Source organism: Halictus rubicundus, chromosome 3, assembly GCF_050948215.1.
Source record: "Halictus rubicundus isolate RS-2024b chromosome 3, iyHalRubi1_principal, whole genome shotgun sequence".
Lineage (NCBI taxonomy): Eukaryota > Metazoa > Arthropoda > Insecta > Hymenoptera > Halictidae > Halictus > Halictus rubicundus.
The window spans coordinates 5878774-5905571 of NC_135151.1; the positions used below are offsets into that span (position 1 = coordinate 5878774).

At 37.3% G+C, this 26798-nt stretch overlaps 2 protein-coding genes across 9 annotated transcripts in view; both read right to left on the bottom strand.

Moving 5' to 3' along the window:
- Nucleotides 1-16789, bottom strand: part of LOC143352485 (inositol 1,4,5-trisphosphate receptor-like) — a 71538-nt gene extending 54749 nt beyond the window's left edge. For 3 of the 8 annotated variants that reach the window (XM_076785002.1, XM_076785001.1, XM_076785003.1), the window contains exon 1: nucleotides 16272-16788. The gene's annotated coding sequence lies outside the window, so the exon portion shown is untranslated. Of the gene's footprint in view, nucleotides 1-16271 lie in introns of all 8 variants that reach the window. The other 5 variants (XM_076785005.1, XM_076785006.1, XM_076785004.1 and 2 more) reach the window with 3 other exon arrangements.
- Nucleotides 16790-18717: 1928 nt separating this feature from the next.
- LOC143352488 (RNA-binding protein squid) lies at nucleotides 18718-24458 on the bottom strand. The gene is made up of 2 exons (XM_076785009.1): nucleotides 22849-24458; nucleotides 18718-21297 (listed from the first exon to the last, which is right to left on the bottom strand). The coding sequence occupies exons 1-2, from the start codon at nucleotides 23215-23217 to the stop codon at nucleotides 20782-20784; spliced, it is 885 nt and encodes a 294-aa protein (XP_076641124.1). The 5' UTR covers nucleotides 23218-24458; the 3' UTR covers nucleotides 18718-20781.
- Nucleotides 24459-26798: the final 2340 nt, after the last annotated feature.

A 26798-nucleotide genomic window follows, 5' to 3' on the forward strand; every position in this document is an offset into this window, starting at 1 on the left:
ATCGGTCTCTGCAATTCGAAATTCAAACGTAGGACGTGAGAAAACGCTGCTTGTTTAGGTAACGCGCTCTCATAATCTCGCGTCAAGTTAAATGTAAATATTAATTTAAATGTCAATATCGTGATTAATTTGTACGTCAATACGTATGGAAGCGGCGTGTATCATGCAGGACGCGTCGAGCTGAAAATCAACGGGAGACTGTATTTCATCAGCAGGACACATGACCGAAGACGCGTTAATAAACTGCCGCCGCCAGCCGATGCAGCAGTAATACACGGCCTTAATCGGACACGACGGATTTATTGCGACGGTTCCGTTCCGCGGATCCGATCGACGCAGAATCAAACCGGTACAGTGCGGACCCCTAATATTTGGTTAATCGAATCAAACGATAGACTTGAAAGCGGCACAAATGAGCCGTACGCGTCATGCAATATTCATGAACGAAGCAGCAGTTTTGTTTTCGCCTTTTTTGTTTCCAGACACCCGTGCGATGTCGCGTTTACATCGTGTCTCGCACGCTGGAGATGAGATTCGATTAATCGTTCGTCACCGACGGCACTAATTAAACATTTTCCAATAGAATTTTATTCTGAACCATATTTAAATTGGAACTGCACTATCCGAATTGTTATTATTAACCGTCGGACCATCGTTACAACTACATATTGATAATTTTTATGACTGTGCACTGCTTTGTTTATCAAGCTTTGAAAATATGTTTCACTGTAGACACGTCTTCCTTTTGTTTCAATGTAACAACTGTCCGTTCAATATTTACTTTGACGTTCAAGGTCAAATAGACCTGGGTTCCGCTGTCGGAGGTTAACATTACGTAAAATAAAAATCTTGTGCGAGAGACAGGATGCTAGATAAACATTTCATTCTTTCTTTAATCATTTCAGTAAGTAACAAATAATATACTCATATTTTTAAATAATTTTAATCGTTCCGCAACATCTAAATTTTCTACACACCTGAATTGCAACAAACTGGAGTGACAGTATTTTTCAGTTCTGTTTTATCATTTTACCATTCAATCGGCCGTCTGTTCATGAAATATCAAAGGTACGAATATATTGAGACTTCGAATTTTCCCGAATATTTAAGAAAAGAGGGGAAAGAAGGAAGCCAGCTAATAACACAAGCGAGATGTGGATCGCTGGAAAGATGGACGATGAAAAAAGAACATGTGATCTCTGTCGGGACAGATTTAGAAATTTTTAGCATTTAGTGAGGGAATGTAGGGAATTAGAAAGAGAGAATAACTAGAAAAGAAGTGATCAGCGATGAAGTAGGGTATGAGACCCAATTACTTTGCCTACATTAATTATACTTATTTGTATAGCATAATGAATATTAAAAAAGAGATATGTAACATTAACTGATTTTAAAGAAAAAATGTAATATCTCTTTTTTAATATTCATTATGCTATAAAAATAAGTATAATTATTTTATGCACAATAATTGTCACCCCCACAGTAATTGGATCCCTTACCGTAAGTGACAGAACGGTAAAATGGGTGAGGAAATTGGTAAAGGAAAGAGAAAAGTCTAAAACAGGGAAAAAGCTGATTAAACGTAAATACAAATGCATACAAAGTGCAATGGTTTGGATTAGTTTTATTTGTAATTCAAATATAGTTGTTATAATTTAATTTTAGAGTATTTTATTTGATTATTTTATTGAAGGAGTTTATTTATTTTGACTATAGAACTCCGGCTTAAAGGAATGATGTCAGATAAATGGGGGGGGGGGAGGATGTGTATCCAAGAACATTAATGTTTGACGTTAGACAGAATTGTTGTAAACCAAGTCCCTTTTCATGGCCGAAAGGCTGAAAGAGATAAACTTATTATTAGAATGAATATGCAATATACAAGAATTATATAATTTTGAAAAAACTTCTATCGAATATTGAACAGCTTTAAGGAATTTGGTGATTGTAACAAACTGTATGCAACAGATAATGATTGGACAAAAATTAATAACGTTGGAGGCAGCGTTCGGACTTAGGATTGCACGTGGATGTATCGATACGGTTTCATTAGATCGCATTGATAGCCAATTGGCGATTATTGTTCGATCAGCGAGGGACTGAGCCACAGGATAAAGAAACATCTGTCCGACGGCTTTTCTATCGTTTTACCTCTGTGGATTTTCCGCTTCTCTGCTCGTACTTGCGATTAGAAACGATACAACATTACAATTTTACTTTAAAAACTTCATATTCTACTTAAACAAAGCTACAATATTTTACCATTGCATGCTCTACCGAATAAACAGATCATTTGAACTTTACTGTAGGTGTGCTTGGGAAATATTTAAAATTTATTTTTAAATTACAATTACAGAAAAAAATTACAGAAAAAAAATATTTTTAAATTACAAACGAATAAATTTACAATTTAATTGTAATTTTTACTCGCTTGGTTTTCTTATCATTTACATTTAACAAATTAAATCTAATTTCTCTGCACAAACGCAGCGGAGGAAATAATATTCGCTTCTTTCATGTATCTTATTTCGTTTAATGAGCGGCTGCTAATTTTAATTTAGCACTAAACACATTTTAAAGCCTTGCTCTCGGTCCTTTCGCAGCAACTAAGCCGGCGGCACGCGTTTGAAATTAACGGCTGCACAATAATAAAAGGCTATATTCAGTTTCACACCGGGGACCGTGTAATTTTCAGAAATTGCGAAATCGCGACTCATACGAAGCAGCCGGGGGTTCTCGTGTTCAACCGGCTGCTCGAGTTACCAGTGTCCTCACGGAGTTTCGTTTTTCCAAGTGTGGGTTTTTTTCTTTAACGACAACATGGCCGTTTTGCGTTTATTATGCTAGCCAGTCGGCGATCTGCGCAAGTTCAGTCCGAACTGTATCGAATAAATCGGGGCTCGAGAAAACTTGAAATTGTTAGAGACAGCATACTGAAAAGTGAAACATTTTCATGGGCAAATACTATATATCATTCAATAATTTCCATTAAATAGGTACTACTTGAAAATAACACTGTCCAACAAAATTAAACTTTTTTCGAGTTTTGCAATACCTGTTGGGTGATTCTTATACACTTCGTCATCCTAAAACCGAATCTGAAAGTAGAATTGCTCCATCACGCAACGTTTTCGAAAAATTTTGGTTTTTGTAAAAATGCCCGATTTTGATACGAAACGACGTGTTACGCAAAAACTAAACACGCGAGAAAGTTCAAATTTGAGTCAAGAGATAGAGGGGACTCTCCTCTACATATTCATATAGTCAATTATATTTTTATGTACTTCCTAATAGTTGTAAATGGTTGTTAAAGTTTGAAAATGTGCCGACGCGGGTACTTTGTACGCTCTATTTTTGTATTTATGTGAAAAATCCTTTATCTAGCAGGAATTTACTATACAGGAATGCATTCTACAGACATTTCTGGTAAAGAAACCATTCACGAAAAGTATTTGGTTCCCTTAATGTACGAGAAGGATCAGAAAATGTTAATTGACAGCGTGTGCGCGACGCGTTCGCGCCAGACGGCCATTGCAGCCTTTTCGCGACTCGCCAGGGCCGTCGCTATGCGTAGTCGACGTTGGTACCACTCAAGTATGTCTTTGCTTACTATGCTTAATTAAATACATTTTTTTGTCTTTTTGGGTGCCAATCATTACAAAAGATTATAAAAATACGAGTTATATTCACATTTCATTGTGGAAATGCTTAATAAAGAAAATTGACCGCAGCAATGCGGTGACTGGAAAATTTTATTTTCAGTAATTGTTGTCTTATTTTTGTAATTGTAATACCAATGGACATTCAAGATTCTTCCGATTAAAATAAGTCCAAACACTATGTAAATGGGACTATTTTTATCGATTTTATTGATCGAAGTACATAATTAAGACATAGATCGCTCTATATTAAATCGATAAAATCTCGCGGAAGTGTATAAATCAGCCGGACTGTTTTTGTTATATTCATGACGAAATTATTTTAAAATCAAAACAAGGAATACAATTCCAGCATTAATCTTTCATCAAGATATTTCAACAATGAAAAACGTTACAAAGGAAAAGACTTATGTGCGGATGCTTGCTGATTACTGCTGGACACTTATTATTGAAAATCGGGATACCAGGAACAAACGTCAAGCAAGGCGGAAACATTTTTAATTTGTTTACATCAGAAATAGGTAAGTTTTTGTACTCAATTTTCTTTATTAAGCATTTCCACAATGAAATGTGAATATAACTCGTATTTTTATAATCTTTTGTAATGATTGGCACCCAAAAAGACAAAAAAAAATGTATTTAATTAAGCATAGTAAGCAAAGACATACTTGAGTGGTACCAACGTCGACGACGCATAGCGATGGCCCTGGCGAGTCGCGAAAAGGCTGCAATGGCCGTCTGGCGCGAACGCGTCGCGCACACGCTGTCAATTAACATTTTCTGATCCTTCTCGTACATTAAGGGAACCAAATACTTTTCGTGAATGGTTTCTTTACCAGAAATGTCTGTAGAATGCATTCCTGTATAGTAAATTCCTGCTAGATAAAGGATTTTTCACATAAATACAAAAATAGAGCGTACAAAGTACCCGCGTCGGCACATTTTCAAACTTTAACAACCATTTACAACTATTAGGAAGTACATAAAAATATAATTGACTATATGAATATGTAGAGGAGAGTCCCCTCTATCTCTTGACTCAAATTTGAACTTTCTCGCGTGTTTAGTTTTTGCGTAACACGTCGTTTCGTATCAAAATCGGGCATTTTTACAAAAACCAAAATTTTTCGAAAACGTTGCGTGATGGAGCAATTCTACTTTCAGATTCGGTTTTAGGATGACAAAGTGTATAAGAATCACCCAACAGGAATTGCAAAATTTTTTTGGTGTTGGACAGTGTAATAGAATCAACTGCTCTTTCAGTCAATGCTTCGATCAAATACAATTTGAAGACACTCTTTTCTGAAATACTTAAATCAAACACGGCTGCAAAATACTATTTGATCTAATGTTTAATTCTATTAAATATCTTTTCATAACAATTGACGATGCTCAGAACCGTTCACAGATTTATTTATCGATTTTTCAAACATGTTTTTCAAGCCACTTTTCGTAGACCAATTAATCTTTCCGTTGTTCCTAATATGACTATTCATTTAATTTAATCGCCAGTAATTAAATGACGATTCTGATATCCAGGAGAAACGTTGTTTCACCGTTTAAAAGATTTATCGCGTTCAGGCCGACAGAAAAATTCAATTAACCTTGGTGAAATCTGTTCGTTTCGTACTGTTCTACACATTTGCATATCCCGCACAGCGTACTTAATCTACCGAAGTAATCTACTTAGGAATGTACATATATGAATTCCAAGAGAATATGCTTGAAGCCTCTGAGCGTACTTTAAAGGTAGAAAATCGACAACGCGCTACAGCTTTTAGTGTTTTAATTCGCAAAAGCTGGAATTGAACAAAGATTTGTTTCCTCTACTGTGAATCGTTTGTAGAAATTACCTTGGATTCTGAAAAATTTGCTTATTTAAATAAATTTTATATTCTGACAATGCGACAAATGCATTTCTTATGAATTATATAGTCATTTACGATGTCATTGGCCAATATTATACAAAACGTTTCGTAACGTCTAGGAATCGTTAAAACCTACGTTTCTTCATTATAGTTATTTCTGTATTCTAATAATATGCAATTTCTTGAGACAACGCAAGAATAGTAACAGCATGAATTCCAATCGACGCGATTCAGAACTTTTTTCGATGTTCAAGAAGTTTTTTGGTTTCCCGGTTAAAACTTTTACAAAATAATATTAAACACTTCCGATGTTGCATTTAGTGCATGTTTAACAAAAAATTCGATATTGTTTATATATTATGAAATGTAGGTCGAAATAGATAAGAAACATTACAAAGAATCCCAAGATTATTTTAGTACATACAACTGACCTTGAATGACCTTGCGTCATAAATCATTGAAGCTTATCTCAAAACTCACCGCATATATCACTGACTACAACGGCAACCGTAGCGTTCTGTTTAAAACAATGATCGTAAAATGGAAATTACATTTTCCAGCATTAATTTAATTTTTCCTACAATCTGACTCTATAATTTCAAACTCGATTGTCATACACAGAGAGCTTACAAAACGTAAATTCTGAAATTTAAATTGGTACTCGTAAAATATAGGAAAATGGACTTGACAAATGCAAATTAAAAATTTATTATAGAAGTACATACAGTATACATATAACTTGAAGTAATTTGCAACGAAATTTTAAATAGAAGTAATTTTTCGGAGCTTGAAGGTGAGAAATATAAAATTCATAAATATTCTGTTGATGTATGATTGTATCTAGTAATGGAACACCGGAGGATTGGTGAAAAATTGATTTTTTAATACAAAAATACGACATTTCAACGTTTCAATTTTTCCTTGATCGCGAATTAAAAGTCTTCGTTGAACGAAAGAATTCTTCTAACATTTATTATACTAGATAAGATCTTGCATTAATAGATTCTCTTGAATTTTTCATTTCTGATGATCCAACTTCGAGGAATCGTCCTTTGCGCCAACAAAATGGCTACAAATTCTACAAGTATCTATACCTTTGAATGAAACAATCGTTTGAGAAGAAATCCGGAAAGAAAATCATTCCACAAAAAGCTCCTGCAAACCACAGGTTTCTTTTCGATCATTAACTGGTCGATGATCCGCGCAAACATTTGACCAAACACAGCGCGAATCAAATATAATAGACAAAGCGTTCACCGCGTCAACAAAGCCGTCCATTGAGTCTTTGATTCACCGGAGACCCGCAATAAGTTTCGCAGTTCGCATCAAAATGCTGCAATAAATAAAAGCATTGGCTGGGGATGCTTGGAGCAGATATCGGATCGATCGGTGCTCGAGAAGACGTATCGAACTTGATCCGCCATTGACAGGGCACGCTGGCAATGCATACATACAGTGACTCCCAAAAATATTCGGACACTAGCTATAACTAACTTTACAACTTGATAATTCCTTTGTTAATTGTTGGAATGTTCAAATTATGCGCCATTCCAGAAAATTCGTGGACCTTCTTTCGTTCTAGTTTCTTTTGTTTTTGACCGCTGTATTCAGAGAGTGTGTGTCTTTTTCGTTTGTCTCTTGTACGACGCGCGCGTATTTATTTTTCTTTATATGTATCCAATATGTAAAACTAACATTATTCAAAATAAAACTAACAGGTTATGGGCCCAGGAGACCCTGAAGACTCAAAGTCAGGTAGTACATATGAGTAATTAAATGTGCGAATAGTGACCGAAAAAAAAAGTAAGGTTATCCTACGTGCCACGTGTTCGACAAAAAGAATCGAAAATGAATATTGCTAAGGTAGACCAAGTTCAGAAATTAAATTCTGCAAATTACGATACATGGAAAATCCAAATGAAGAGCATACTTCGCTACAATGGATTATGGGGGTACGTAGATGGAAGCGTTACAAAACCTGCAGAGAACTACCAGGCATGGACTATAAACGATGAGAAAGCTCTGGATTCGATTATCCTCAGCGTACAACCTGACCAATACAACTATGTCAAAAGGGCAGAAACCTCTGCAGATGCATGGCAAGTATTGAAAGAAAAATATGAATCTAAAAGCCCAATGAGGCAATGCGTTTTGTTTAAGCAGTTGTACCGTCTAAAGAAAGCTTCAAATCAAAGCATGACACAGTTCATAAATGAATTTATGAACATAGCGGAACAACTAGAGGAATGTGAGCTAAAATTGCCAGAAAATCTATTATCTATTTGGTTGTTGAATTCATTGCCTCATGAATATGAAACTTTGTGTATAGCAATTGAATCAAGAGAGCAAATGCCACCCTTAGAAGAATTAAGAAACAAGATACTCGAAGAGGAGTCAAGACGAGCTGAGAATACAAGGGAACACGAAGGAGGCGCAGAAGAAGCACTACTGTCGAGTAGAGGTAATTCATATAAGAAAGGTACACACAAAAGCACTACACACAATGAACAAGGAAAGAAGTTTGAAGTTAAGTGTTTTACATGTGGTAAAGTAGGACACATTGCTAGAAATTGCAGATCAAAAGCAAAATTAGGAAATAAGAGAATGACACAGGATGCATTTACAGCCACTGCTTTCAGCACTACCACACGAAGAGCAGGAGTTTGGTGCTTGGATAGCGGAGCAAGTACACATATGTGCTACGATGAAAAGAAGTTCCACAATCTGGACAACAATGAGAAAACGAGAATTTATACAGCAGCAGAAGATAGCATTAATTCGCAGGGACAGGGAGAAATAAACATAAATATAAAAACTCCCAAAGAAACAAAAAGTATCAAATTACAGCAAGCAATGTATGTTCCAGAATTTAAAAGCAACTTATTATCTGTGTCGAGTATTACAAGCAATGGATATTCTGTGGTGTTTTATGAAAATCATGCACTCGTGAGACGCAAAGATGGATCAACAGTAATGAAAGCAACGATGGAAGATGGCTTGTATGTGATAAAAGAACAGCAAGTGCAATCGGCTATGATCTCTCAACAGTGCAATAAGAATCTAATGAAATGGCATCAAAGAATGGGCCACTTGAATTTCGAGGATTTAAGAAAACTTAAAAAGAAAGAAATTGTAGATGGACTGAGAGACGAATTGTGTTTGAAAAATGAAAACCCAGTATGTGAAGTATGCATGAAGGCAAAAATTCATCAGCAACCTTTCAGGCAATCAACAAGAAGAGAAAACGACGTCTTAGATTTAATACATACCGATATTTGTGGGCCATTTAAAACCTGTTCGCTAGGGGGAGCGAAATACTTTGCAACCTTTATTGACGACAAAAGTAGATACATTGAGGTAGCAATTTTGAAGAAAAAGTCTGACATCTTCGAAGCATTTAAAGAGTATAAAGCTCGCGTTGAAAAGCAGACAGGGCGTCAAATAAAGAAGATTCGAAGTGACAATGCCAAAGAATACCTATCTCGCAATTTCAATGAGTTTTTAAAACAAGAAGGTATTCAAAGAGAGTTGAGTGTGGAATACACACCGCAACAAAACGGCGTGGCTGAGCGCGCAAATCAGACGCTAGTAGAAATGGCGCGTTGTATGTTGTTGCAATCTAATTTACCATACGAGTTGTGGGCTGAGGCGGTGTGCGCAGCCGCATACATTAGGAATAGATGCCCAACCAAGGCGTTAAACGATGCAACTCCTATTGAAATATGGACCAAAAGGAAGCCATACGTAGGATATTTTAGAACATTCGGAAGCCGAACTATTGCACTCAATAAAAATAACAGAGGAAACAAGTTCGCAGCAAGAGGAGAAGAATACATTTTAGTCGGATATTCTCAGGAAGCAAAAGCTTATAGATTATGGAAAAAGGGAACAAACCAAGTAGTGAAACGAAGAGATGTACGTTTCATAGAAGAAATTCCAGAATCAACGAACTTCGAAAAGGAGAAGCAACCAGAATCTGAACTGGAACATTTGACCTACGATATGATTGAGAATTCGAAAGAGCCCATGTATGAGGACCTGGACAAGGAAGAAGAGCAGCATGAAATGATAAATGAAGACAACTATAAAGATGATCCTGAAGATTCTCAAGAAGAAGAGGAAGAAACAGCAAGAGAAGAACAGGAAATTAATCAAATGTTGGAACCTACCCCACGAAACAGAGGTTGCGGACGACCGAAATTGGAAAGAACCGGACGGCGTGGTAGACCGCGAAAATTGTATCATAGCGCTAATGTTGCAAAATGTCACGAATGCAAAGTACCGAAAACGGTTGAGGAGGCGATGCGCTCGTCAGAAAAATCATTCTGACTAGAAGCTATGGAGTCTGAGTTCAACACTCTAAAGGGCAACAATACCTGGAGTTTGGTAAGTAGACCGTCGAATAAAAAGGTTATAAAGAATAAATGGGTTTACAGGATAAAGCGAAACCAGGATGGAAGTATTCAAAAATTTAAAGCCAGGTTAGTTGCACGCGGAGACCAACAAATACCAGGACAGGATTATGACGAGACGTTTGCGCCTGTAGCAAGATTTGAGATGTTGAGAGCACTTTTGGCTATAAGTGTTGAAAATGAAATGTTTGTCCATCATATGGATGTCGTTTCGGCCTATACGCAGGCTGAGTTGTCCGATGAGATATACATGGAACAGCCAATATTATTTGTAAGGAAAGGACAAGAAGATAAAGTATGTAAGTTACAGAAATCATTGTATGGATTAAAACAGGCAGGTCGCGAATGGTATAGTAAATTAAATAAGTATATGATAAGTATTAACTTTATTAAGTCCGAAATAAATCCGTGTGTATACGTTGATAACTCAAATGGAAGTGATGTTATAATAATAATCTACGTAGACGACTTGCTAATAGCCTCTGCTGATTTTAAGAAGTTAAAAGTTGTAAAAGACTTACTAAAGAAGCAATTCGCCATGAATGATTTAGGGCCAGTATCAAATATCTTAGGCATTCGCGTTGAAAGACAAGGTCAAAAGGGTAAGATAAAGTTAAATCAAAGTTTGTATATAGAAGATTTACTTGAGCGATTTAATATGAAAAATTGTAAAACTGCGAATACACCTCTAGAAGCTAATGTGAACCAACAGGTAAAAGATTTGAAACCACCAACAGATTCGGAAATCGACGAAATGAAAGAAAAACCATATCGGCAATTAGTGGGAAGCTTATTGTATTTAGCAAATACAACTAGACCAGATATAATGTTTGCGGTAAATTTTCTATGTCGTTTTTGCGAAAACTCAAGAATTATACACTGGAAAATGGCAAAGCACGTATTAAGATATCTGCGAGGGACATGTGATTATAGTATTAAGTACGAAAAGACAAATAAGTTATTACAAGCGTATGTAGATTCTGATTGGGGTGGAAATCTTGAGGATAGACATTCGAGTTCCGGATTTGTGACGTTTTTGGGTGGAGCACCGATAAGCTGGGCGACGAAAAAGCAAAAATGTGTCGCGCTTTCCACCATGGAATCGGAATACATAGCCCTCTCGGAAGTAACGAAAGAGATTGTATACTTGCGAGAGTTATTGAAGCATATGAAGCAGTCCAAATTTGTTTCCAAAGAGACACAAGTATATTGCGACAATCAAAGTGCAATCGCGTTGTGTACGAATAATATATATCATGCTAGAAGTAAACACATCGACATACGATTTCATTTTTCTAGAGAGGCCCAGGAACAAGGGCATATTAAGGTTGAATATAAACCTACGAATGACATGGCAGCTGATATACTGACGAAATCACTGCCAAAACTGAAACATGTAAAATGCGTTGAATTGTTGAAACTATGTAATTGAGAGCTTAAAGCTTATTTGTAAGACATGTACCTTGCGAATAGAATTATTCTGCGTCGGCCCACGAATTAGGGGGAGTGTTGGAATGTTCAAATTATGCGCCATTCCAGAAAATTCGTGGACCTTCTTTCGTTCTAGTTTCTTTTGTTTTTGACCGCTGTATTCAGAGAGTGTGTGTCTTTTTCGTTTGTCTCTTGTACGACGCGCGCGTATTTATTTTTCTTTATATGTATCCAATATGTAAAACTAACATTATTCAAAATAAAACTAACATTAATAAAGCAATCGTCCCGGGAATTGTTTCTAGCAATAAAAGATCTATTAATGTTGATAAACATAAATAATTTATTTGAAAAATATACATAAATTCCATAATAAAAATTAGTAAAAGAAATAATGTACCATTTTTGGCTCACAAAAATATTCGGATAATATTCATTTTTCAATTTAGATAATGTAATTTAGCATTACAAAATTTGTTTAATACTTCGTGGCATAACCATTTTGTTTAAGAACATGTCTTAACCTGTTTGGCATATTGTTTGTAATTTTTTTTAAATATTCAACAGTTATATTCGACCACTCAGTTGCAAGTCTTTGTTTTAATTCAGCTATCGACGTAATTGGGGTTTTCCGAATTTTTCTATCCAATTCATCCCATAAATTCTCGATAGGATTAAGATCCGGTGATTGGGGCGGCGAATGAAGAATTTTGGGGCAGCGGTATAATAAAAATTCTTGCACAATACGTGACTTGTGCTTGGGGTCGTTGTCTTGGTAAAACTTAGAAGTATTATTAAGCTCCATCTTTTCAGCACTTTGAATTAAATTATTTTTGAGTATATTTAAATAATGATTTTTGTCCATGATACCGTCAATAAACACTAGGTTACCGACTCCATATGACGAAATGCAACCCCAGACCATTACGCTGTCTCCGCCGTGTTTCACTGTACCTCTTGTATTTTCAAAATTAAACTCTTTATTCGCTTTCCGCCGCACTATAGTTCTTCCGTCGGAATTGTACAGATTGAATTTGCTTTCATCAGCAAATATGACATCCTTCCACCATGTCTCAGCCTTAGAAATTAGCTTTCTTGCAAAGGTTTTTCGTTTATTCCTATTCTTTTCGTTGATAAATGGTTTCTTTCTAGCTACTCTTCCATTGTTATCAGCTTGCCTCAGCACTCTCCGAACTGTTTCGGCTGAAACATTTTTGGAGCTTTCTCCTAATAGCTCACTAACTAGTTTTGGAGCACTTAAGCGCGGATTTTTTTTCATTTTCCGAATAATTTTGCTTTTCTCCCTTGTACATAAGAGACTTGGTATTCCAGTTTGCGGAATAGAATCAATGCGATTCTCAATATAAAATCGTCGACAGATATCTGCAGCAGTACTCTTATTTATGCGAAACATTGCACTAATTTCGCGATAGGTTTTTCCTTTTTCTCGATGAAAAATTACAAGCTGTCGCACATCGAAACTCGTATTCTTTCCTTTGCGACCCATTTTGAACGAATTCACGTTTACTACTGACAGTAGTGAGGTGGCATGGACATCTAATGGTGCACGAGATTCTGTTTATAAACAAACGTTTTCCCTATCTTCGAATATCGCGTCCCCAGAAGGCGATTGCCAGAGAAATATAATACGTGTCCGAATATTTTTGTGAGCCACAAATGGTCCATTATTTCGTTTAATAATTTTTATTATGAAACGTATGTATATTTTTCGAATAAATTATACATGTTTATCATCCTTAATAAATGTTTTATTGCTAAAAACAATTTCCAGGGCGATTGCTTTATCGACGAACGAATTATTAAATCATAAAGTTAGTTGTACCTAGTGTCCGAATATTTATGGGAGTCACTGTACATATTCAGGTTTATCGGTTCGAACTTGACGAAAAGACGGAAGCAATTGAACGTCCGCACGCTGTGTCGTTAACCTCCGGCGAGCGTGTTCGCGCCGACGCAGCTGTCGATTCGTGTAACGCGATGCAATTTGCACACGAAATAAATACCTGCTAGCAACAACCTCGCACACGACAACGTAACAAGCGAAACCCGCGTTTCTCGTAGATCCACCATCGAAAAAATTACCAGCGACAAACAAAAAGAGCGAGACACCGTGTACACTGCAGCGCGAAAGTTCTCCGCACACTACCTCGATAAACAAGTATTATTTTAACGATGCGAACCACCGAATATGAACAAAATGATTTAGTCAAAGCCTTGCCGTACGATGTTTTCTTTTTAAGGCTAGAATGATCAGTCGTGTTTATTCTCAATAATTTCGTAAAATAAAATAGAATATTTATATTTATTTGTTTATTATTGCTTGAAACCAAGTGGTTTGATCAGCAAGTAAAGGACCGAATTATTGTGGGGGTACCAATTGCCTATATCAATTATACTTATTTTGAAAGCATAATGAATATTAAAAAGAGATATGTAACATTAACTGATTTTAATGAGAAATATTTAATATCTCTTTATAGGCATGGTGATTGGATCTACCATTAGAACGTGAAAGAATCGATTTCTTTTCGAATGTACAGATTACGATAACTGGCCATTCATAGCGATTTCCTATGTGTCCAGATACTTATGGACGATAGTGTAATTGCGTACGGCAGACGAGAGGAGTTGCACGTGTGCGCGTGTACGCTGCTCCGTGTGATAAGCGTAATGCAAATACCGCGCATGCTGCGCGTAAATTGTTATCATCGTTTTGTGTCAACCGGCTAAGGACGACCCGACAATTACAGCAATACTCGGTCTTACCTTAAAATATACATACGAAGCTGTCGCGTGTACCGCTTTCTTTGATGTCTGAAGTTTGAATCGTGCCGCGCGATAACGGAAGTGTTTGCGTAGTTTACAACGCGAAAGGTAGCCGGAGTTAAACGACCTAAATAATTTCGTGTATCGGGGATATTGCACCCTGGCTACTGTATAATGTGCAACAGCGTTAAGCAATTTTCCAGTATAGTACATACACACTGTTAAAATATAGCCTCCCTCTCTTTTTATTGGCACAAATTTGGAAAAACATAATACAGGAAAACAAACAAATTTGATTGTGACTCGGTGTGAGTTAATTGCCGCTGTACCCAACATTTCGAATGTTATCATTACGATGGTAAATAATTTACGTCAATAACCAAGTTTTTTCTACCATATTCAACGATGTTGCCCACGAACATAAAAATTTACAATAATCTTGCTGTTTGTCAACGAAAACATTATATTAGTTTTAAAAAGAAATTGGAAACGGGTACCCGGGCAACCCGGTTCTTAACGCAAGGGTTAAACAAATTTGTTGACTATATTAAGAATATGTTATACATTTTACATTTATAAAAAAAAATAAAATTAGTTGTTTTATTAATTTTTTTATTTTTCATATTTTTGTTATATATATATTCGTTTCATTACATATTTGTTGTGAAATGTCTTTGAAAATATTACATATAAAATATCGTATAAAGAAAAATTTGTTTATCTACAACTTGCGTAACTGTTTAAATATTTTTTAGTACTTCTTCGGCACCCTGTGAATATTCTTTGAGCTTTGAGCTTCATCCGGTGTCTCAAGGCCTCAACTATTTTTTGTCTCGACTTTTTCCGATCCGTGCAATTCCGTAACTACCAGAATAAGTGGAGGGGTTATGTCTTGAATATTCATAAATACATGTATGCATACGTACTGTATGTATGTATAGTGCGGTACAAAGTTGTTGCATCGCGGTGCAATAAGATTGCACCTTCACAACAATAAGTCGTCTTGAAACCGCACCAGATAACGACGTTAAAAATAACCGAAACAAACCGAAAGTGTACATTTCGAATTAACGGAATAACAGTCCGGATTAGCGAATAGACGAAAACCAATGATGTCGCGTGACAACGCCTAGTTCTCGCGTAATAATGACAATAACAACAATAATAATTGCGATAGAAAAATTCGAGATCATCGATTAATTAGTGGAATCTACATAAGTCGCAAACAACTGTCACTGCGCGTGATAATTTTGGCAAAGGGTTATCGAGCCTGGAAGTTAGTTCGCGGATAAAAATGGCGATATTTCGCATGCATCGGCGCGATATTTATTTAGCGAGCTCTATTTCTATCGGTTCGCCGTTTGTAGAGGCTCTTATGGTAATCAACGCGAAGAGCGCTGGAGGGAGGATAAATAAAACATACCGATCATTATGGAGCTTAGGCGAAGTCCTTTTATGCCAACCCGTCGCGTAGATCTTGACGATTTCTATTAAAATCTCTCTCTCTCTCTCTCTCTCTCTCTCTCTCTCTCTTTCGGAACAATATTGTTTCGTTCTCGTCATTCATATACAAAATGAATTAACTTGGCGAGTAACGTCAAGTAGAACCGTTTGTAAGAGTTAGTCAATCGATCAGTCGGTCAGCTGATGATTCTATAATAAATATACATATATAGGAATATGGTGGCTGGTATTAGGCACAATTTTTTATTTTTTTTTATTTTATGGTTTTATGTCGCATCCACTGTTAGGTTATTAGCTACATCATAATGTAATGACGGATATGTTACATTATTATTGAATCGTGTGTTTTTTGAGAGAAACAGATTCGACGAACCATGAGAGAAAAACACGTCTACTGAACTGGTTCAACGAATAACACGAAGCAATCGAGTTTCTACAACACGAAGATCGGTGGCCAAATCTAACCTATCGATATATTCCTATTTAGAAAGCGATCGTCAGTGTACGACCGGAATCGAAAAAAGTCCCAAGGATAACTTGATCAACTTGAGTAGGACGGGGCAGAAGATCGCACGGGTGAAACGAGAGGAAACGTACTTTGCACTATCAGCGTTCGTCGGGCGAAAAAAAAAAGGAACGTATTTACTCACTTCCTCGCCGTGTCCGTGCCGATCGAATACTTTCGGTGCACTCCACGACTCCACGTCGGCGATAGAGACCGTTCCGTCCCGAGGCGGTATCAAGCGCCGGGTCAACACCGCCGAAAAATGACTTCGATATAATATACCGTAGATGATATTTGCCCAACGACGAACGGCACGTTACGAGAAAAGACGGCGAACGTTCGTCGATCGTCTGTCTCGTTGACTCTCCGTGTAAGTACGTGTCACGTTTACCACTACCGATCTTCCCGGGCACAGAGAGAATTTCCTCGTACGTCTTTCGTTCAATCCGGAGAACGGATCGGCTAAAAATGCACTGGACGCTGGAATTTTCGCGGTGAACAGTACGCACGGCCTGCCGCAAGTATCACCGATACGCACCGATATCACGATATTTACGTAGACACACGACAGGAACGGCGGAACGACGCACGAGGAAGTACGTTCACACCGGTCGGTGGTTCTGCTACGACTGGAGGCACCGGACGACGATTGCGAGACTTGCGAGAGCCCACACCGTGCAGCATATGGCTCTCCTCATATCCATAGTATATATATATATATTCTATGGATTCGAGATGCCGTGAAACCACTGATATATATATACTATGGATTCGAGATGCCGTGAAACGAATTGAAGTGGCTTTACATGCCAGCGCCGCCAGTTATACATCGGTGTACTACATCCCCCCGTACTCCTCTTCAGCCCCGCGGTGCACAACACTTGCGAGGGAGTCAGCTTAGATGGCACCACGTTCACGGCACATCACGTGATTGAACGTGATTGGACAAGACTGATGCTCGAATCTTTGCTGCTATTGGACGCTACATACACATTCATACAGCAGTGGTTTTGGCGGCAATAGTAGCGTCCAATAGCAGCAAAGATTCTAACATTAGTCTTGTCTAATCACGTTCAATCACGTGATGTGCCGTGAACGTGGTGCCATCTAAGCTGACTCCCTCGCAAGTGTTGAGCACCGCGAGGGTGAAGAGGAGTACGGGGGATGTAGTACACCGGTGTATAACTGGCGGCGCTGGCATGTAAAGCCAGTATCAATTCGTTTCAACTTCTGTACGGCTGGCTTATGGGATTCTCGCATCCATAGTATATACAGAGAGGAATGAGAGTGCTCACGCCCGGGGTTTCGGCGTTCCCACTTTCGTGACATCGCCGCTTTAGCATGGCACAGAACCGGTCAGTCTTTTAGCATGGCACAGAACCGGTCAGTCTTTTAGCATGGCACAGAACCGGTCAGTCTTTTAGCATGACACAGAACCGTGTCGTCTTTCCTGGAATAGAACCGGTCCGTCTTTTAGCATGACACAGAACCGTGTCGTCTTTCCTGGAACAGAACCGGTCCGTCTTTTAGCATAAAACTGAACGCACATTATTTTTTTAACCAGGATTAGAACGTACAGCTTAATTGTTTTATATTAAATATGTAACTAACATGTAAATCTTGTGTACAAAATGTCTAATTAATATAAATTAAGAATAATATTAATTGTAATGATACGTATTTTATTTTTTTCCAATTTTGTAGTTGCAAACTCTAGTTGTAAAATATGAAAAACCCGGAAAAATTCGAACAAATACAGATTTCATATCGAAGTTTAAGTGCGACCATCCTGAATCTGAACATTAATTTAATAATGAGATATTGTCATCAACACTATTTTAAATTTTTTCATATTTTAGCTACAGTTACTATTAATTTAAAAAATTTTTCTTTCATGAATAAATATTTTTTCCACCTCCGATTTTTCTAGATGACTTTAAAAACATTGTAGTTAGAGACACCCCGTAAAAGTGATGAGAATGAGGATAATTAATTTGAATACGTACCAATAAATTCAATATATTTTATAAATTGTACCGTACATTCCGTGATATCTTTATGCGTAAATAAATAATTATCAACTGTTTCAACGTTTGAAAAACATTCTAGAATACAAATTATCGAATTTATTTCAATTATAGTTCACAATCTAGCGAAGAATTAATGTGAATTGATTCACTTCAAAACATGTACTCCCTGATACACATTTAATCAAAATTCGTATATGATTACCAAACGTTAATTGATTTTTTCGTAACATAATATACAAATACACTCGGAAAACGAAAAGCAAAATCAAATTAAAATCTCTAACGAATCAAATACAAATTGAAGCGACGCTGGAAAGTTCATAATGCGTATTAATTTGAAACTCAATGAAACTTTGTTTTAATTTCAATTTTGGAGTCAAGATTTGATTAAAACAAGGATGTCACATGTTTTTCGAATAATGAATATTTTATTTTTTGTTATAATTAAAATATACACTGTGTCATGGGTGAAACAGGCGAATAGTAATCAATAGTAACAAAATATTTGTGTTATTTCCTTTAATTTCACACTCTGTTCTCTTTTTTATATATATATATATGTATATATATATATAAACATATATATATATGTGTATATATATATTTTTTCCACACGCAGCAAATATGGTATACATAGTATACAGATTTAATTTCAAAAGCTCAATTAGCTTGGCTTAAAATCTTTCATCAGAGAACAGTTATCGCTAGTCATTGCGTTATGTGTTTTTTTTTTTAATTTTAATCGTATTTAAGCCAAACTGTCGATACTTTTGTAACATCTGAGAAAAACTTGAATGTTTAAAGCCTTATCAGCCTTGTGTATAATATAATTTCGATGTACCTAAATGTAGTTCTCGCAATGCCGGTATCTACATTTGCTATAATCGTGTTGTCGTTTTTTAATCGTTCTTTTCTTTTTTTCATCATCTTCTTTAGTCGAGAAAAATCACAAGTTCTATTGGCTGTCAAATTCCCTAAGTATGTATCATATCGCATGATACTCTACATAGTAACAGTCTTCTCGCGATACGAACAGCAGTCTTTGTATACCAGACAGGATCTGCTATTCAGAACAAATGCGAAAGAAATGTCATAGTAGACTAAATTATAATTGATTTGCCATTATTTTCTTCTCACAATCGTTTCCATTGCCTTAAACATTCTGTTGATTCAGAGTTTACGAATCGTTTTGTTCGCGTTAACAAGACACAATTATTTTTTGCCATATTTGTATGTCTTCCACATAAAGGAGTACACGAGTGCAAGCAACAACATTCTCCAAGAGTAGATCTTTTCCAATGAAATTTTCGCAATCAATTTTCTTTCATTCTTTAATTTGGTCGTAATTAAAACATCAAGCAAAACAGAAAAAAGATACTAAAAATGTGAAATAATAAAATTATCAAAGAAACTTCGTGCTATATCTATATAATAATTATTGCTCTTCCAATGTTGTCTTTAAAATATTTTGTAACCATCCTCTACCACTCGCGTACTCTTCGCATATCTACCCAGGACGTTCATATTTTAATTATATTTATTTTGAAATATTTTTATCTTTCTCTTAATCGCTACTTTTTTTTTATTATATACTAACTCATACGCATATACATCATTATGTATGTGTACACGCATATACATATTACATACGAAGATGCATATGTCTCTCATCATGATACCTTATGATTCATATAAGTTACAAGCCTTACTTTTAAAATATAAACAATTAGATGATAATAGATAATACGTTTATGTTATAAATTTATGAGGAAGAAGTACGTTTAATTAGGAGTACGAACCATTGGTCCATGAATGGTAATTTCTTCTTTTTTTTTAAATATCTATTCGATTATTTCTAACTGACATAGTGTTTTCGAAAAAACTGAAAATCTGTTTATCGATGTAATTGATTCTACTGTTAACGACGCTGCGTCGAATTCATTATTGTTTTTTTTTTTTTCATTTAATAATAAGAGTAACACCAAGCATATAATAAACAATACTTTAGTAATGCAACTTAGTATGCTAAAGAATAATTAGAGTATTAAATTAAAAGATATACATTGTTAGTATTATGAATCATGAATAACAAGAAACCAGGAGTAAATCAATCTTGAATTTGTTTCTTTTCATAGGGTCGCTATATTAGTTACTGTCTCCTCACTTTGTTCCGCGTACATGTAGGATAAAGTGTTTTCATCTTCATAGGAAAATTCAACATTTGTAAAAAATATTTGAACATTCTCTTTTGTGGTCTGATTTGCGTGTGTGTGTGTGTGTGTGCGTGTGTGTATTTGTGTGTGGGATCATGAGAAAAACGTGCGCACGCAAAAAGAAAGATGCGATTTCTTTCGACTCAACAAATCACTCTTCGACTACTTCGACTGATCAATGAAAAAATTCGTTCCTTCTTTAGAAACTGTACAATCGAATGTACATACGTATAAAGATTAGGGCATTCGGGGCTCAAATACGGATCTTGCAAAGACCCTATAAGCTCTTTCGTCCCAAATTTCCTGATCTCAGTCTCGGACTGTATCTAAATAACATTGGTCTACTCCTTACTATGTTCTTGCTTTATCACCAAGTTTCGAGTATGTAAGATTCATATACCCTCTGTTTTTATTAGTAGGGCTGATGTCTCTGAAACTGACGTGGTCCCTGACCATTTCCTCGTGGCTTACCTTGGGCACCGTAGCCCATGTTACCGTAGTCGTCGCCGTAATTCTCGTAATCGAAATACATATCGTCGTAGGCGCCTTGATAACCGTTATAATATTCAGGAATGTAGCCGTAACCGCCACTGTAACCGCCACCGTAACCATACCCGTAACCGTGCCCCCAGAAACCTTGATTTCTTATGTCCGGATTTCCTTTTACCTTCTTGACGTCCACTTCCTTCCCGTTTATCGTTTGCTTTGGCGTCTTCAATAGCTTATATACAACTTCTTTCGAGTCAAACGTGATGAAGCAGAAACCTTTCCTCTGGTTCTTCACTTTATCAAATGGTGCTTGCAATTCTACAATCGTCCCATATTGTCCGAAGTAGGATTTAATGTCGTCGTCCGTGATCTCAGGAGTGAGACCACCCACGAAAACTTTGCCGTGGTGAGGTTTCTTACTCACTCGTTTAGGATCAACCTGCAAAAAAATTATTGTTCATTTAACAACAAAGAGAGAAAGAGATTGTCCAACAAAGGAAGAACTGCAACTGTCTTTGATTTCAATGAGCTTCTGTACAATGACTGTATACAAATTCTTAATTATGTATGTAGAATATCAGCTGTAGGTACTTTGTTTTAAAGTTATGTATCTACAAACAACCCAGAAGTCCTACGATTAATTCCTGTTGAGTTGACATGTTTTTTTGGCAATTTAAATGTGATAATAATGTCCACAATGTAGGATTTTAATTATCATACATGCAGGAACAACACAAAACAGTCCAACATTATAAATGTATAATAAAAGCTTGCTTATCACTAGACTGCAGATTTTATGCGTTCACAAGAAAAACGAACTAGTTAAAGCAGTGAACAGAATAAACGAATTTAAAAATGCAGATTATAAAAAAAAAGAAAGAATCTTCTACATGGTCACTGTTCCTTGCAATTGATGCAATTATTACTTTGTACGAAGATCCGCAGTCTATTCATCACACTGATATTATTTTGCTTAAGAGATTCATATTTAATGAACAACATAAGAGGCAAACACTTTGATAAAACATGAATATCATATGCGCAACAGTTGTTCCATGAGCGAAGGATAAACAAACATCTTCTATCTGCATTTTGACAATATTTGTTCTGAACGATTCCTTTCATGAATAAAGAAGTACTGTATCAAAACTGTTGACCCTTTGAGTATGTACGAGATAGTACAATACAAGATACTCTTTTAGACCAAACAAACTAATTTTGAGATGTTTACTTTGCAACGAAAGTTTGATGATACACATTGCTTTGTCTGTGTTTTATCTGTAATCCTCATATGCTTCTTGCTCATTCTTTACAATATCGCTTGTTACATCTGCTGCACCAATCGATTGGCATGTTTTGCTCAAATTTGCATTTTCTTTAAGTGCTCTGCAGTCAGAGGATCAACTGGAAGAAAATTTCAATGCCGTATTAATATCTGTTTCAAATCAGTGTCTAAAAAAGTAAGATGTATCGTCTTATATGCATGTACATCTACAATATTGACATATTAAAATTGCCAAAGAAATCTTTGATTCACCAGGAATCGATCCTGGGACTTCCAGATGACATCTACGCACAACCGTCTTGCTTCGCTTTCATGATTTCTGTAATAACAATTTATGTGGTACATTAGAAAGTGTACAACTTCAATTATTTACACATTTATAGATGTTAAGTGCCCACGAATTATATTCTGCGTATACCATAAGGGACTCACATACAATCATTGTACAAAGGCTCGATAACAGCCTGCGGATCTCTACGCGAAACAAGATGCTCCGATTACAAGGAACAGAAACAAAATTTGTTTCCTCCGTTAACATATTGGTGTTCTTAAATTCTTCTGATCATACTCCTATGTTATACTTCACCTATTTCTGTACAAAATCCGCAGTTTACTCGTTGGAATTATAATTAGGCTTTTCGTGAGAGCAGAAATTACTCCGAAATGTTTCGAGAGCGGGGAAAAAAAAATGGAAATATGACCGACCTTTCGTTTATTGATGTAGTGTTCACCGGAGGCGAGGAGTTTGTCGATGGTCTTGGGGTTGGTGAATACCATGAACGCGAACCCCCTGGAGATGCCGGTGTATGGATCGATCTTGACGGTGATGCTCTCGATCTCGCCGAACTTGCCGAAATGATCCCTCAATTCCTTGTCGGTGGTGTTACGCGACAGGCCGCCGACGAAGAGTTTACGTTCGTCATCCTTACCCGGGATCCCGGCGGTCGCCTGTTGCTGTTGCTGGGGCTGTTGCTGCTGGCCTGATTGTTGCTGAGACTGCTGCAGTTGGTTTTGCGACTGTTGCCCGGTCCCTTCGGCCTGGGCTTGATTCTGGTCACAGTCAACCGCCGCCATCGTGTTTCGCTTTTGTGGAACTTACCGCGTTCGAAACCACGTCGGGAAATAGCGAGAGCGGACTGTGCGAGCGGGCGAGATCGGCGAAAGCAACGGTATACTGGCCACCAGAATAATTTCGGAGCTGTTGGCACGCGTCACAGTCGGTTCTTATGGTGAACCGGTGCCGGCTTACGACCGAAAGAAAGAGAGTCAGCAACAGTTTCCGATTCCCTCTAAGCCTCTATTAGCGCGACGCGATTCGTCGATTCACCTCGGGCCAGTTCTCGAACACCAATCACGCTCGCAGATCCAACGGCCGACGCCGGAAATTCCAAACTGTTTCCGGTGATCGTTTCATTACTAACATTAACGCAATTTCACCGAGAATCCGAAAACGAAATCATTCCCCTGCTCTCTGCGTTCCTAAATTTTTTATTTATTTTTTTCGACACCCTTCTCTACGCGTATTCGTCAGCGTCGAGAAAGTCCTTGAACACCGATGAACCACGAAAAATGTGCGAATACCTTTGTTCCTTTCAACGGTACAATCGGTGTTCGTATCGGTTCGAAATACGTAGCACGATACAGAGTTTTTCTATGGGAATTTATGACGTATATTCTCCTCGGTTGGTTAAGGTATTCGGTTTCGATGGCTGATCGCCGTACCTGTAGATTTAGGTTAGGTTAACGGTTGCGTTTGTTAAATGATTTTTTCATAAACTACGATTGTTCTCGTAAATTGAGACGTTGTACAGGGAGAAACCATAGACTATAACATGGAGATTCTTCTACAGCAGAGACGCGATGCAGAATGGTTTTCGCAGATGATCACTGCGAAAGAATAGCACACTTGCCAATCGTACCAGACATATATATATTTTTACCATTTAATTAATTACTTCCGTCGACGAACGCTAGAAAAATCGTGACCGTTTGCGTCGGGTTAGGTTGCTCTCGTCCGAAAACTCGGAGATTCATGGACGATCTGACTTATTTGCACACTGTTTTAAAGTCGTTGCTTTCTCAGTACATATATAAATATAGCCAGACAGAGAATGTTGTATAAATAAAACACAGGCCCTCGGCAACCCCGGCTTATCTTTTCTTCGGCGGAACGGTTTAAGAATAGAATAAGGTTCTACGGGTAGACTGATGCGTTGTTAATTATAGATCACGCTTGTCGTCGGTATCCCACGAAAAAATGCTGCAAAAGCCCTCGCAAAACGTTCCGAATTGCGAGACGATGCTCGTTACGATGACGAAAAATTCGAGGATGAACCTTTTCCTTTGATAATCGAAGGGATCACTTCGTTCTACACTGTTTTACCATGCTATCTTGCGAGAACTAGGTGACACACTTTTTGCAAGATGGCGCCACTTGTGTTGATATAATTCGTAATTTATCTTTACAGTCTTTACAAAATTATTACTTAAATGTAAGAAATATCGGTTATTTGTATACGAACTAATTGTGAACAGTTATGTATGTCAGAGCTGATCCAACCTTATTCTTAATAAAAAAGAAAAAAGAACTTTTGATTTACCCGCGCCCTGGAGTTTGTCTTTCCGATGCATTCGGCGTGTAACAAGTTGATGATATCATTACACTTTGGGATGGGATAGAGGATTCTACATAGTTTTAATTAAGGTAATATGTATGTAGTTCTATTTTCGTTCTCCCACACAGAAATAGAGATATAAGTTTCGGTATCGCTGGTGCTTTTCAAAAGAGGAATAATCTTGCCAACCGATCGATCGTATAAATAGATACGCGTGAACAGGTGCATACATATATATATATATATATACATATATGTAATGTGCACAAGGTAAATGACTCGTTTGACACCTGCATGCACACGTAAACAAGGATGCGCTTGACTCGCGTGCATGCTAGGTTTCCCGCGATTTTTGTCCCCTTATTTTGCTCGTCCGATCAGTTTGGCTAGTGTGAGATAGTCGTCGCATTTCGGGAAACGGTTTTCGATGTTTATTAATGTTCCATACGCGATTCTTCCTCGTTGAACGTTCGTTATCTCATTTGCTCGTGACACGCGAACGCGCATGAGAATTCGAGCGTTCGCATAACAGACGTGGACCATTGAACCGAGAAATTTCAATTAAAACGAGAGTATGTTGGCGCGTCCAATAGCTTTCTGTGTATCGGCCTATGACGCGACGCCGCACAGTAATTCGAGCCGTCAAAAGGCGGACAAAATTCGAATTGTCAACTACGGTCGAAATCGTTGGCATTTGACACGTGTATTCATGCATGACCAAATTTTTTAGTGAAAACGAATTCCCACAGGTCACTCAGAATTTTTAGGGAAAAATATGTCTTAGTAGGACCACACGTTTTTCTAATATTGTGGAATTTTGATTTATTACATTTTTTTAAGGATAATGATTTAGACGGATGTATGTACATTTAGCGGTTAGGGGTTTAGTCACGTCTTAACCTTTTGAATATTATGACGAGTGCCGTCGCATGACGGTCAGCGAAAGATTGCATCCATCGGAAAGTCTCCATTGGCCCGGATCTTCTTATGCAAATATTTACATAAAAATTATATATATTTGAATAAATATATATTTTATTTACATAAAATTGCTAATTGTTTTTTTGATTTCAGAGTATAATTGACTAGAATATACTTTACGGTGCACATTGAAATACATCATTCTTCAAGAACTAGAATATTTATGTTAAAAAAAGTGTTTCGAAGAATCACCCCTGTAATGAACATTCAGAAGGCCGACAATTTCGGTTATTGTACAGATACAACATATTTTTAACGATGCTTTATCTACATCCATTGATTTTCTTATTGTACCCAATTAACCCTTCAGGGTTCTCGTGCGATTGCTATTTCGTTTTGTGCAATCAGCGTTGTATAATCTTACAAATGTTAGCATAATTTGCTGGCGATTTGGACCTTGTGATATTTTTCATAACCACCTTGGAATTCTAAAAAGTACACGAACATGGAAATCCTCTTGAACAGACGTCGTATCTGAAGGGTGAAACAATCACTAATTGAAATCAATCATCAGGAACCATGCACCTAGACAGTGCGCTTCAAATGATGGGTCACAATAGACCCAGACTTCACACTTACAATACAAGATCTATCACAACACGCTCGAGGGACAGAAAGAGTCCCGACATTATTCACAACAGGGCAAAATATACAATCTCCAAACCCGAGTTCCAAAGTCAAACTCGATCCATCTGCTATAAAATTATATTAAAAAAAAAGCCCAGATATCTATACTCGCGACTTCGGGTTCGGTTTAAAAACCCGAAAATCCCCGTGCCATCCAACTCCAGAGTTTCTGAGCTAGTCGTGCGCAGTGCCACGCATCTGTCGACGTCCGAATGGAGGGGGGTGGGCGTCGGGACGCCAGGCGTCGCTGGCGTCGAGCCGGCGGCATATCGTCGAGTCGAACGTGTCGTGTGCCGTCGCTGTTGCCGTCGTCGTGGTCGTCGTCGTCACCGAGGCTGTTACAGAGTAGCTCCGGAAAAAAAAGAGGAAGCTCGAGGAAAAACTAAGAGAAACCTCGAGAAAACCATCCCGACAAAATCCGTAATCACCGTT

What these genes read in the sequence shown, in the direction of transcription:
- LOC143352488 (XM_076785009.1), bottom strand. Translation starts at nt 23,217, where the DNA reads ATGGCGGCGGTTGACTGTGACCAGAATCAAGCCCAGGCCGAAGGGACC. An exon ending in ACTACATCAATAAACGAAAG is followed by an intron (nt 21,298 to 22,848) that starts GTCGGTCATATT and finishes ATTTTTTTGCAG; the next exon opens with GTTGATCCTAAACGAGTGAG.